Source organism: Dendropsophus ebraccatus, chromosome 1 (assembly GCF_027789765.1).
Source record: "Dendropsophus ebraccatus isolate aDenEbr1 chromosome 1, aDenEbr1.pat, whole genome shotgun sequence".
Lineage (NCBI taxonomy): Eukaryota > Metazoa > Chordata > Amphibia > Anura > Hylidae > Dendropsophus > Dendropsophus ebraccatus.
In genome coordinates, this window is record NC_091454.1 from 192,738,076 (window position 1) to 192,751,977 (window position 13,902).

Genomic DNA, 13,902 nt, shown 5'->3' on the forward strand with positions numbered 1-13,902 from the left:
TGTAGTATATAGTTTTGGGGTCCTGTATACCTGTAGTGTAAAGTTTGGGGTCCTGTATACCTGTAGTATATAGTTTTGTGGAGGTCCCGTGCACTTGTAGTGTATAGTTTTGGGGTCCTGTATACCTGTAGTGTCCTGTATACCTGCAGGGTTGTATTTACCTGTATGGCAGTGCTACTCAGTCACAGTGTGTCGGTATTGGTCATGTCTGGTATGGGGGTGTTATCCAGTCACAGTATGGCGGTATTGGTCAGATCTGGTGTGGCGGTGTTATCCAGTCACGGTATGGTGGTATTGGTCAGGTCTGGTATAGTGGTGTTATCCAGTCACAGTATGGCAGTATTGGTCAGGTCTGATATGATGGTGTTATCCAGTCACAGTATGGTGGTATTGGTCAAGACTGGCGTGGCGGTGTTACCCAGTCACAGTTTGCCGGTATTGGTCAGGTCTGGTATGGCAGTGTTATCCAGTCACAGTATGGCGGTATTGGTCAGGTCTGGTATGACAGTGTTATCCAGCACAGTATAGCGGTATTGGTCAGGTCTGGTGTGGCAGTGTTATCCAGTCACAGTATGGCGGTATTGGTCAGGTCTGGTGTGGCGGTGTTACCCAGTCACAGTATGGCCGTATTGGTCAGGTCTGGTATGGAGGTGTTATCCAGTCACAGTATGGCGGTATTGGTCAGGTCTGGTATGACAGTGATATCCAGTCACAGTATGGCGGTATTGGTCAGGTCTGGTATAGCGGTGTTATCCAGTCACAGTATGGCGGTATTGGTCAGGTCTGGTGTAGCAGTGTTACCCAGTCACAGTTTGGTATACCTGTAGTGCCCTGTATATACATGTACTGTATAGATGGAGTAGGGGGCCCTGTATATACATATACTGTATAGATGGAGTAGGGGGTCCTGTATATACATGTACTGTATGGATGGAGTAGGGGGTCCTGTATATACATGTACTGTATAGATGGAGTAGGGGGTCCTGTATATACATGTATTGTATAGATGGAGTAGGGGTCCTGTATATACATGTACTGTATAGATGGAGTAGGGGGCCCTGTATATACATGTACTGTATAGATGGAGTAGGGGGCCCTGTATACATGTACTGTATAGTTGGAGTAGGGGGTCCTGTATATACATGTACTGTATAGATGGAGTAGGGGGCCCTGTATACATGTACTGTATAGATGGAGTAGGGGGTCCTGTATATACATGTACTGTATAGATGGAGTAGGGGGCCCTGTATATATATGTACTGTATAGATGGAGTAGGGGGTCCTGTATATACATGTACTGTATAGATGGAGTAGGGGGCCCTGTATACATGTACTGTATAGATGGAGTAGGGGGTTCTGTATACATGTACTGTATAGATGGAGTAGGGGGTCCTTTATATACATGTACTGTATAGTTGGAGTAGGGGGTCCTGTATATACATGTACTGTATAGATGGAGTAGGGGGCCCTGTATATACATGTACTGTATAGATGGAGTAGGGGGCCTACCAGTTATTACTGTGGATGTTGTGAGGCAGCTTCCCTAGCAACCATTGCTCCCTGTGAAAATGAGAGCAGTAATCCTATTGGTTGCTAAGGCTCCAACTGCCGTGTCTGCTGCAGCTAATTATATCACCTGTGTTTGCAGTGAGGAGATTTTCCCATTCATCTCTATGGGGCGCCTCTCTTTCCCCTCCCCCTCCCCTCCTGTACATCTGGCGGGGACGGGACCTTCGCAATAACCTTCCCGGGCACCCAATGTATCTGTGTGCCAAATTTGGGGTCAAACGGTTCAGGCGTTTGGAAGTCTATAGAGGACAGACAGACAGACAGAAGGACAGACAGACAGACTTTGATTTTTATGATATAGATAATATCTTCCATTGTTAGAGAGCCTTCCCTATATGTGGCGGCATTTTTCTTTAACTACTTTCATTTTAATTTTTTCATGTCCTTTCGCAATCTCTTGGGCAGTAACTCCTTACTCGTCTAGATCTGCCTGATTCCTAAATGTAATGTAATGAATACTGACACCGACACTTCTTCTGGAAACTGCATATCAATGATAGATCCAAGAGAATTGAATAAATCCATGCTAAATCCAAGATCATTGAAATCCCCATATAGACCTATCAGCTGGCTGCATAACATATAGAAGTGTAATCCATTAGCATATATATATATATATATATATATATATATATATATAGCCTTATTACTAATTTCTGCCCAGTGATTGCCTAGATTATGTATGGAGAGAAGTTGGCTGTTACAGATACTGTGCTCTGAGAGGTAGGTGGTGCTTCACAGATTTTCTGAATGCTTATGCTGGCGGTGACAGGGTTAACTCGAGCTGTCACCGCACTCGTGAAATAGGAAATGGCCATTTTTAGGACACTGATTCATCCTAGTGATGAGTCACCATATGTCTTCTCCTGAATCATTCCACAAAAGACAGGATATTGCCATCTCCTGGAGCCGAGAAGGGCTTTATTAGAGGGGAGCTGGATGAGCGGAGAGGTGGATGAGGGAGAAGTGGAGAGGGGGCTGGATGAGTGGAGAGGTGGATGGAGGGAGCTGGATGAGTGGAGAGGTGGATGAGGGAGAAGTGGAGAGGGGGCTGGATGAGTGGAGAGGTGGATGGAGGGAGCTGGATGAGTGGGAGAGGTGGATGGAGGGAGCTGGATGAGTGGAGAGGTGGATGGAGGGAGTTGGATGAGCGGAGAGGTGGATGGAGGGAGCTGGATGAGTGGAGAGGTGGATGAGGGAGAAGTGGATGGAGGGAGCTGGATGAGCCGAGAGGTGGATGAGGGAGAAGTGGAGAGGGGGCTGGATAAGTGGAGAGGTGGATGGAGGGAGCTGGATGAGCGGAGAGCGTTTCTCCTGGGTGGAGGGGCTATCTCGTGCATGCCACGCACCTTCACACACAAGACTTAAGTCTGTTATACTCCGCAAGGAGCTTAATATGATCTTGGTGTTAATCTGTGGATCAGTCAAGGTTCAGACATTCTCTCACTAGCAACCTGCACCTCCTACCTCTCTGATGAGATTTCTCTGTTTAACCCTCTGCTTCCCTACTGTGCTGCTCTAACCATTCGGGAACAACAAGTCCCAGCAAGCAGGAAAATCTGCAAGAAAAAGAAGTGTCTAGAGGAGTCTAGTGCCTCCTTCTGCTTCTGTTCTTGATGGGATTATCACTACTATTGTACGGCTCTTTTACCAATCCTGAAAATAGAGCAGTTGCTAAGGTCACGCTGCCTAACTACTTCCCTTTCTGTAGTGTAGCTGGATAGCAGCCATAGCAATGAGTTTGTCTAAAAAAAAGCCAGCATTTTAGCCCTATTCACTTTAATAGAGTTGAGCTGCAGTACCACACGTAACCTGCAGATGCAGGTGTGGCACTGTTTTATAAAGAAAGCAAACCTGTTTTTTGTACATTCCTCTTTTACCTCCAGCACGCCGCTATAAAGCTTGTCAGTGTCCTTCTAGACATACTCATGTTGAAAGTTATAAAATCACTGCGAGTCATCTGGGTGGTTCTGCAGTGGTGACTAGTTACAGTGCCCTCCCGCTCTGAGCATGCCCACTCTAATGATGCCCCATTTAGCTTGTGAAGTCAGTGCCAGTTTTCCAGATGGGCACGTGAGGACACTGTAACAAGTCTATTGGTCTGTAGACTACTGGTAAGCAGTACACAGCGGTTTTATAACATCTTCTTCTTCTTCCTCCTCCTAGAAATCCAGGTAATTTTAAGTGTACCTATTATTCGACTGCTCTGAATCCCCCATCCAGCTCCAGAACGGGAGCCCTGAATCAGCATGCACATCGTCACTCCATTCATTCTCTATAGACCTTGTGAGGAGAGCAGAATATTGTACTTGGCTCTCTTTGGCGGCTCCATAGAGAATGAATACATAGAGATTGCCGATCCGTCACTCCATTCACAACAAAAGAAGTCAGGGAGCCGTTCTGGAGACTGGGAGATGAGGGATAAGATGATTTGAATCAGGAAGGATACCCCTTTATCTATAGATACCTCTCCAAAAGTGATCCCAGATAGGGGATATCAAGCTGATTGATGGGGGGGGGGGTCTGACCCCTAGGACCCCCACTGATTACTAGAATGGAGGCCAGTGATGTTTAGAAGTCCCACATACGCATGGTGCTCTCCACTCATTCAGGGGGACTCTTTCCCTCCGTTTTTGCGTTAGGTGGGGCTCCCTGTTGTCAGACCCCCACTGATTTGCATTTTATCAGCCACCCTTTTTATAGGTAATTACTTTTGTAGATGACACCACAAAGTCTTAGAATATCATCGGCACTACTCCTGTTTGTCCATTACATATATTATGCGCTTTAGGACCTGGGACACACTTGGGACTGCAATGAATTGCACCTCTCAGATAGACATGTTGTACGTAAAACAAGTTCAATAAAAAGCTGAGGGCACTCACTGGATCGTAGCAATACTTCTTTATTTCAACATTTGTTGACAGCACAGACATGATGGGCATTTCGCGCGCAGGCGCGCTTCTTCTGATGAAGGGCGCATGCGCGTGAAATGGCTGTCATGTTTGTGTCGTACATGTGAAGTGATTTGGCGTCTGCTGAATTGTGACGTGTGTCAAAGAAGGTTTCAACATATGTTGAAATAAAGAAGTATTGCTACGATCCGGTGAGTGCCCTTAGCTTTTTATTGAACTTGTTTTACGTACTTTTGTAGATGGGAAGAACTTTCCCTTTAAGTGCCAGTCTTCAGTCTTCATTTTCTTCATACCATAGGAAGCCAGAGGGTGCTTTACTTGCATACTTGTACAGTACTGGGTGTAATGTCTTTCTAGCTATGTGATAAGCACACGTCATCCCATATGCTGCTGCTGACACTTGTTTTGCAGTCTCATTCTGGTTACGTCATTTCGGGTAAAAAGTCTGAGATCAGTGTTATTAAACAGAGTAGCACATTGTTCATTCCGCACACTAAACTACTATGTAGACAGAGAACGCTGCCGCTTCTGAGACCAAGCCTTGTAAATGTAACTCTTACAATCCCGTATACTCACATCGCTCCTTGTTCCCCACCTTAAAGGGACACTAAAGATAGCCGGAAGACACTTAAGTTTCTTTATCCTGGCTCATTCTTCTTTATCTAAGATTAAGACAAAGGGGTGGGGCTTACTCATAAACCCCACCCCCTTTGTCAAGTTTACTTTGCTCACATTTCTTTGCGATGCTTCATCCTCTGCAATAACGTGTAACGTGGTCAGGGAAGAGGAAATGTTTACCATGTCAGTGCGGTTCTGGCACCAACTAAAGCCACGTGTAGTGAGACACTGTACATTTCATCTCTGTTCTGTCTCTCCAATGATTAGGGGGCTTAGCGATGGGAGGAAAAACTTTTTTAATTTTTTTTTTTTCTTTTCATTTTATTTTCTTAATGAGAAGTTCCTAGAACGCCGCCGCAGCCCCCGCCAGCTCCTCCATCGCTCCCTCCAGCCTCTTGACTTTAGAGTGTGGGAGGAAAGTGAAGAACCCAGGATAAACCCACAGAGAGATGATGGAAAATGATGCTTCTAGTTAGTACTTGTCGGTAACTCGCAGTAGCTGTGTTTATGGAGTGAGCTTATTTTTAGTTCCCACTATTCATACACTATAGGAGATGCCGTCCCGCTGATATCGGGGGTGGAATGCAGTTGGCTTTACGTGATCTGGGAGAGATTACGGAGTCCGAAGACCGAATGTTATTCATTAGCTTGTAGTTTATATACACATGATGCTTCAGTGGGATCATTTCTCCCATCCCTACCTTCCCACGGGATTATTATGAGCCTTGGCTCCCAAAATTCTTAAGCTGGTTGCAGACTATAGAGCCAAGTCCCTGCCCTTCTCCAATCAGATTAGCATTCCAGTGATGGTAATCACTTTCCATGGAAAATATCAATGTCACCCACAGCCAATTGTTGATGAAAAGGTACAATTTAAATTATATCTAGTTGTTAAAGGGGCACTCCTGAGAAAAAAAAAATCCTGGTATCAGAAAGTTTAGACAGATTTGTAAGTTATATTTAAAAATCTCAGGACTTCCAGTACTTATCAGCTGCTGTATGTCCTGCAGGAAGTGGTGTATTATTTCCAGGTCTCTTGCCACCTCTGTCTGTGACAGGAACTGTCCAGAACAGTAGCAAATCCCCTTAGAAAACCTCTCCTGCTCTGAGCAGTTCCTGTCATGGACAGAGATGGCAGCAGAGAGCACTGTGTCAGACTGGAAAAAATTCATCACTTCCAAAAAGTTGGACATGCTCTCACTACCCAGCTCCAGTGCTGATACTACGCACCACCGCTCCGGTCCCCTGTGTCCCTGGCCGCTTCCTGGTTAGAGATGGGACCTGGGTTGCGACTCATCAGGGCCTCTCAGCCAGTAAAGGCCCAAGGCGGGACTCTGCAACGGCCGCTGACTGGCTGAGGAGTCCTGACACATCACGACCCGAGTCCCTTTCTAACCAGGAAGCGGCCGGGGGGCTGGAACGGCAGCACGTGGTATCAGCGCTAGAGCTAGGTAGTGAGAGCATGTTATTTCTCTTTTAGCCTCCACTCTCAGGCACTTTTACAAAAAAAAATCGTCCTGCCCGGAGTCGGTTGTCCGACTGAGCAAATTTGGTAGCAAACTTGCTTGCATACACAGTGGAGACTAATGCTCAATACATGGTTGAACTGAGCATGCTTGACTATCTGAATGAATACCTTAAGATGGTTGTAACCATAACCAAGGACAATAGGCAAAACAATTAAGGCACACAGGATTTGGAAGTGAATATATATATATATATATATATATATATATATATATATATATATATATATATATATATATATATATATATATATATATAGCTTTTACTTTAGAAATATGTTTAATTTAACAAAAGGGTCACATCTCTTGTAATGCCCAGGATATATGGATGAGAGTCAACAAAACTTATGATGGAAATCCTCCAAGTCTTATTGTGTAAGCAATAGTGGATGGCAGGTCACGTTGGGTTTCCTAAGCCCCCCTGGCCTGTCCTGTAATTTTCACATAACTGAATACCCCTATGCTGCGATCATATGACTTTCATAACCTAAAACAATTAAGATGATGTGGGATTAGAATACATAATGGTGTCCTTTTATATGTACTTTTCTTGATGTCACCCTGAGGCATATGACCGGTGAAGACCGCCCTCCCCATATAACCTTATAAAACATTTTGTGCAACTTGTTTGGCTCTAAATTCTCGAGGTCCGTGATTCCCTCCTTTTCTTCGTTGCTTTCATTGTACACAGGAAAAGACTGAATCCTTAACATGTTTAGTCTGTGAAATCTAGGAGCAACAGAAGACATTGTTACAGGCAGACGTTATGCAACTTAAAGGGAACCTGTGACGTTGAACATGTGGTCTGATCTACCAACACCATATCATGGAACTGGATGAGCTAAACAGATTGATATATATTGTTGTGTTAAAAGATTCAGTATAACGAGTAAAATCTTATGATCGTTCTATGCTTAGGAGTCCAGTGGGTGGGCCTGAGTGACATTATCCAAGGATTATAGTCAGTTATAAGGTATATTCATTCCTTTCCCCACAAAGATATATATGAATCTGCTCGGCTCTTCCTGGTCTATAACATGATGCCAATAGATTAGATAGCACTGTCATTATGAAAGGTTCCCTTTAAGGCAGAGTACATCACTTTGATAACAGTGTTTTTTTACCTAATCCTTTTACCTAAGCTTTGGCTGTCCACGGATGATGGGAATTGTAGTTTTGCTATTCAGTCAGGTACTACTGGAAAACCAGAAGTAATGGCCTATTGCAGGGGTACTCAACCACTTTTAGTGAAGGTCCACTTACCGGGGTCTTTTGTCAGGTGAAGGCCTGAGCTGAACATCAGTAGAAAACGTGTTTTGTTAACTTTTCACAAACATTGTTGAACTATTTACATAGAGAATTGATGCTTATTAGTGGGAAAGCTGGCATTTTTTCTCTCTCACCAGCCCTTATATAGATTCCCTGTGCTCCCCCTCCTATATAGCATATAACGTAAAAAACACAAACACTTATACTCACCTGGGTCCGGGCGTCTCCTCTGCTCTTCACTTCTTGTGGCTGCTCTCCCCTTTTCCTGGCGCCGGCGCAGTGATGTCACTCAAGCGCATTGTGAACAGAGTCATAGATGTGCTGCCAAAATTTCCCTTTTTTCTGTTGAATGTGGGGGGTGTGGCTCCTATCTGCCCAGTTGTAGGCGTATTCATCCCAGGAGAGGCCATTGCTAGTGTGAAAATGCTAGAGTAATGACCGTGTCTCTGAGGACGCCTTAAAGAGTCACTGTCGTTTTTTTTGTTTTTTTTTGCAGAAATCAATAGTCCAGGCGATTTTAAGAAACTTTGTAATTGGGTTTATTAGCCAAATCTGCCATTAGCTGCATGTAAAAAGCCTTTTCCCAGGTCCCCCCCTCCTTCCTCTTTTTCATCCACTCTGAAAAATCTGAAAATTGTGACTTGTTGCAGGAGACGTCCCCTGTCTGTTCTAGGGAGAGGGGAGGGGGGAGGAGGAAGGAGGGAGTTAGCCTGCAGCAGAAAGCAGATAACAGAGGATTACAGGCACGGAGCTGGGTGACAGCTGTAATCTGAGCTCAGACAGGTCACTGGTGACTGTCACAGGAGATATCCTGTGAGGGATTTGTAGATTAACTCTTTGTTGTCCTGTTTTGGTCTTTTCTTTAGCTCTCTCCATAGGAGAACAATGAAGACAGGGGGGAGAGCTTCAAACTGCTTTTTCATGATAAAAATGCATTTTTCGGATAATAAACCCAATTACAAAGTTTCTTAAAATCGCCTGGACTATTGATTTCTGCAAAAAAAAAAAATCACGACAGTGACACTTTAACGTGGCAACATGGTACACTCTGTTTGATCAAATAGTTTGCTAAGATCCTCACTTTTCTAAAAAAAAAATATATATATCTTTTTTATGTTTTAACTTTTAACCCTTTCCCGCACAAGGACGTAACTGTACGTCCTCGCGCGGGTGCGGGTGTTCAGAGCGGGGCTGCGTTTTAATTTTTAACCCTTTCCCGCACGAGGACGTAACTGTACGTCCTCGCGCGGGTGCGGGCGTTCAGAGCGGGGCCGCGCGGCGACCCCGCTCTGAACCGCGGTGGTCCCGGGTGCCGCTTGTAGCCCGGGACCGCCGGTATTAGCGGGCACGGTCCGATCGCCGTGCCCGCTAATACAGTAATCAGATGCAGCTGTCAAACATGACAGCTGCATCCGATTACCGGATTCAGCTTATCCCTGGTGTCCAGTGGCTCCAAGATGGCGCCGTCCCCGGCTGCAGCAGCCGGAAGTAAACGAGTGCCTATCTCATGGATCTCTGCAGCATATCTATGCTGCATAGATCTCTATGAGAGATCAGAGCACTTATGCTAGAAGTCCCCCAGGGGGGCTTCTAGTATGAGTGTAAAAGTAAAAAAAAAGTATTGTTAATAGTAAAAAGCCCCCTCCCCTAATAAAAGTCAGAATCACCCCCCTTTTCCCAGGTTATAAATAAAAGTAAATAAATAAATAAACATGTTTGCTATCGCCGCGTGCTTAATCGCCCGAACTATTCATTAATCACATTCCTGATCTCGCACGGTAAACGGCGTCAGCGCAAAAAATCCCAAAGTGCAAAATTGTGCATTTTTGGTCGCATCAAATCCAGAAAAAATGTAACAAAAAGCGATCAAAAAGTCGTATATGCGCAATCAAGGTATCGATAGAAAGTAAACATCATGGCGCAAAAAACCTAACCTCACACAGCCCCATAGACCAAAGGATAAAAGTGTTATAAGCCTGGGAATGGAGCGGTTTTAAGGCACATATATTTGTAAACAATGGTTTGAATTTTTTACAGGCCATCAGATACATTCTAAGTTATACATGTTATATATCGTTTTAATCGTAACGACTTGAGGAACATGCATAATAAGTCAGTTTTACCCCAGGGCGAATGGCGTAAAAACACAGTCCCCCCAAATAAAAGAAATGTGTTTTTTTTTTTTCAATTTCACCACACTTTGAATTTTTTTCTGGTTTTGCAGTGTACTTTATGCAAAAATTCAGCCTGTCATTGCAAAGTACAATTAGTGACGCATAAAATAAGGGCTTATGTGGGTCTCTAGGTGGAAAAATGCAAGTGCTATGGCCTTTTAAGCACAAGGAGGAAAAAACGCAAAAATGAAAATTAGCCTGGTCCTGAAGGGGTTAATATCTACGGAGCGGGTGTTTACCGTGTGTGCGCTGGGAGGAGTATATACGGTGAGCCCTTGCACCTGTGGGTTGCTGTTGCACCTTTTGTTTTTTGTCACTCAAGCGCCGGCAACAGAGACAGAGAGCGGCCTCTTGTGACCGCCAATGGCTCCCTCTCTGTCAGTGCTGCTGCACGGTAACTATGAGTGCTCATAACGAGTGTTACTGTGCAGAGCGCAGCAGGGGTCCGGACATCTTGCCTCCGCGGTCCGAACGTTGAGGAGCCCTGGCCTATTTCAACAACATATAATGAGTTTTATTGTTTTTGCTTATGATTCCAGTCTTGGAAGATAGCCTTACCCAATCCATCCCTAGAGAGCAGACGGGGTGTTATGTAACGCCACCCAGGCCCGCAGGGAATCCTTACCTCAGTAGAAGGCAGTGGACATGTTCACATCCTCCTGCTTTAGCTGAGCTGCAAGGACAGTGTGTATGTGTTAGTGTTGGCACCACTCTAGGCTTGCCAGCTCTGACTCCATTACACTAAGCTTAGCTTCGGGCTGGTTCATGAAGAATCTTGGCTCTGGCTCCCTAGACTCGCTACAAGTTCTGGCTACTTTTCTTACTTCTCCTTAGTCTCTTCCTGAGCTTACAGGGTTAATAACTGGTACACATTTAGGATATAAATTGAGACTCACTATAAAACCTCATAACATGTAGGAACACCTTAATTCTCAATCGGGAGTAAAGTGGGATTAGCATAATTCTTTTATACAGTGATAATGACGGTATGAAGTTCAGGCAACACCCTGCGTCTAGTACATCTCTGATCCTCTTATATAAGGATCCTTCCTCCTCCTTCTATTCTTTTCATTACCCTGGGCCTGAAGAAGGAGACGTATTTATGATGGGGATCTTTTCTGCGTTCACCGGAGACAGTATGACAGTCATCTATTAGGTAGTAATGATGCCATGATGGCAGCGGCGGAGAATCATTTCTGAGGAATCAATAGCCTGAATCAATACTGTTCTTCATCAAGTAGGTAAAGTCAACTTTAAAGGGATCTTAACACATTAACACCCAGAACCTTCTTAACAGCGCATTGATTTATGGAGGGGCTGGATATAACCACATTAGAGATTGTATTCCTTGCAAACAATTTAGATTAATGTTGACCAAATTAACAGATTTTGGGGAAAAGAAGGATCAGGCAGTTGGGTTTCAATATGTCCGATCCTTTTGTTTTCACTAGAGATAAGCTGCTGCCTTTGGATTATATGATAGATGTCAATTGAAGGCTTATGGTGCGTTTTCACAGGCAGATTTATCTGACAGATTTTGGAAGCCAAAGCCAGGAATGGATTTGAAAAAAGGAGAAAGCTCAGTCTTTCTTTTATGACCTGTTCCCTGTTTATGGTCTGTTCCTGGCTTTGGCTTCAAAGATCTGTCAGATAAATCTGTCTGTGTAAACGCACCATTAGCCAGCCGCTATCTGTCTAGATTATCCTATACACATGTGCTCTCAACTCAGCTGTGCATGTGTTCTTATTAAGGACTGGTAGAAAGGTGCTGCCAGTGGCTTTTCTCCTTAAAGGGGTTATCCAGCGCTACAAAAACATGGCCACTTTTCCCCCTCTCTTGTCTCCAGTTCAGGTGTGGTTTGCAATTAAGCTCCATTTACTTCAACGGAACTAAGTTTGAAACCCTACCCAATCTGGAGACAAGCGAGGGGGAAAATTGGCCATATTTTTGTAGTGCCGGATAACCCCTTTAACCCTTAGGAAACACAGACAGGTTTGGCGTTTATGACCCCACTATCACCAGTATTACTGAATTTTTACTGATCATCTGATGCTCCTGGATGATCCCTACTGTGGGTCCAGCACTGGCGACACTAAACTATCAGCTGACAGTTCAGCCACGGCTCCCGGTCACCGTCTGTCCGTTTGATGACGAGCCTGGACGTTTTTGTATGTGTGGGTGTGGGAACTAACTTCCCGCCAGGACGTACAATAACATCCTGGTGCAGCAAGGGGTTCAAAAAACAATAGAATTGTGAGACTGACCCCCCCCCCTTATTACTGTTAGTGTTCATGTGGTCTGAATGTGGGAGGGAGGGAGTAAAGCCATACACTTCACACCTGTACTAACACGTGGCACAAAGCTTAAAGGGAGCCTTTTACATTAAAAATGCAGTCCAGCCTGTATAATAATATAGAGCAGGAAGACCTGAGCAGATTGATATAAAGTGTTGTAGGAAAAGTTCTAGGATATCTTGTCATTTATTCATTGAAATCTCTGCTCTAGTCATAGAGGCGGTCTTATCAGAGGGAGCGAGCCTTCAATCACTCAGTAGGACCGCCTCCTTGACTGCTTAGCTCAGAATGAGCAGATGGTTACATCAGCAAATAACAAGTTGTCTTGGAACTTTTCCCACAAAACTATATATCAATCTTCTCAGCTCCTCCTGATCTATAAGATGGTGTCTGCAGATTGGATGCGTTTTCACACAACTTTCAGGACAGGCGGGCTGATGACATGTTGTCCACCGATACTGCCAGGTTTCTGAGACTGACCACAGTATCGGGGACCTGACCGTGCAGTGTAGGCACTGGATTCAGTATGTGGAGGCTATTGCTAAGCTGCAGACAGAATTTGTTCATAAACTCTATATAGAGATGATTCATCAGAAAGTCCCCTGGTCACTACATTCTGAATGGCCTCTTGGGCATCTACACAGAAGCTTGGTATATACTGTGTATGGTGGCTTTCCCCTGTGAACCATCGGCATCTCTGCCATGCTACAGGCATGTCTTGTGTCGCATAGAGAGTTTATCTGCCTTTCATACCTATGTAGTAACTTCTCTTTAAAAAATATAAAACCATCACTTACTGATTTACTAACATTTCTCATTTCTTTTATCACCCAGATTTCGTTGAAGACCGTTCTTTCAATTTATTGGAGTCCGGATGCTCAGGTTGGCAAAGCCATCTCTCTGACCCCTGAGGCCACTTCTCCTTCACATAAGAAGACTGTCTTGTCAGAACCTCGTAAGCCAGGCTTAGCCAAGGCGATACTGAAGTGGGCACTGCTCCAGCAATGGGCATTGGTCGGAATCCCTCATCTAAGGCAATGGAATCCACAAACTCAACCGATGGGAAGTATGAGGAGGAGGCAAAACACACAACCTTCTTCACTCTTCCGGTAAGGGCCACTATCTCTTCTATCCTTTATTACTATCGTTGTGTATGGTTAAAGAGGTACTCCAGTGAAAACATAATGTTTGTAGATTTGTACATTACTTCTATTTTACAAACTCTCCAGTCTTCTAGTACTTATCAGCTGCTGTATGTCCTGCAGAAAGTGGTGTTTTCTTTCCAGTCTGACACAGTGCTCTCTGCTGTCCCCTCTATATGTGACAGGAACTGTCCAGAACAAATTCCCAAAGAAAACCTCTCTTGCCCTGGAGCGTTCCTGTCACGGACAGAGGTGGCAGCAGAGAGCAGTGTGTCAGACTGTAAATAATACACTCATTCCTGCAAGATATACAGCAGCTGATAAGTTAATTTTTTTTTTTACTTTACCACTTTAAGCTCGTGATCATGGACTAACTCAGGGACCTACTACACAG

General features: G+C 44.4%; 1 protein-coding gene across 2 annotated transcripts in view; it reads left to right on the forward strand.

The window, feature by feature from the left end:
- Positions 1 to 13,902, forward strand: part of SLC23A2 (solute carrier family 23 member 2) — an 89,969-nt gene that overhangs the window by 18,932 nt on the left and 57,135 nt on the right. For both annotated transcript variants that reach the window (XM_069943088.1, XM_069943078.1), the window contains exon 2: positions 13,201 to 13,475. In XM_069943088.1, the coding sequence (XP_069799189.1) occupies positions 13,371 to 13,475 (105 nt within the window). In that variant the 5' untranslated portion in view covers positions 13,201 to 13,370. The remainder of the gene's footprint in view (positions 1 to 13,200; positions 13,476 to 13,902) is intronic.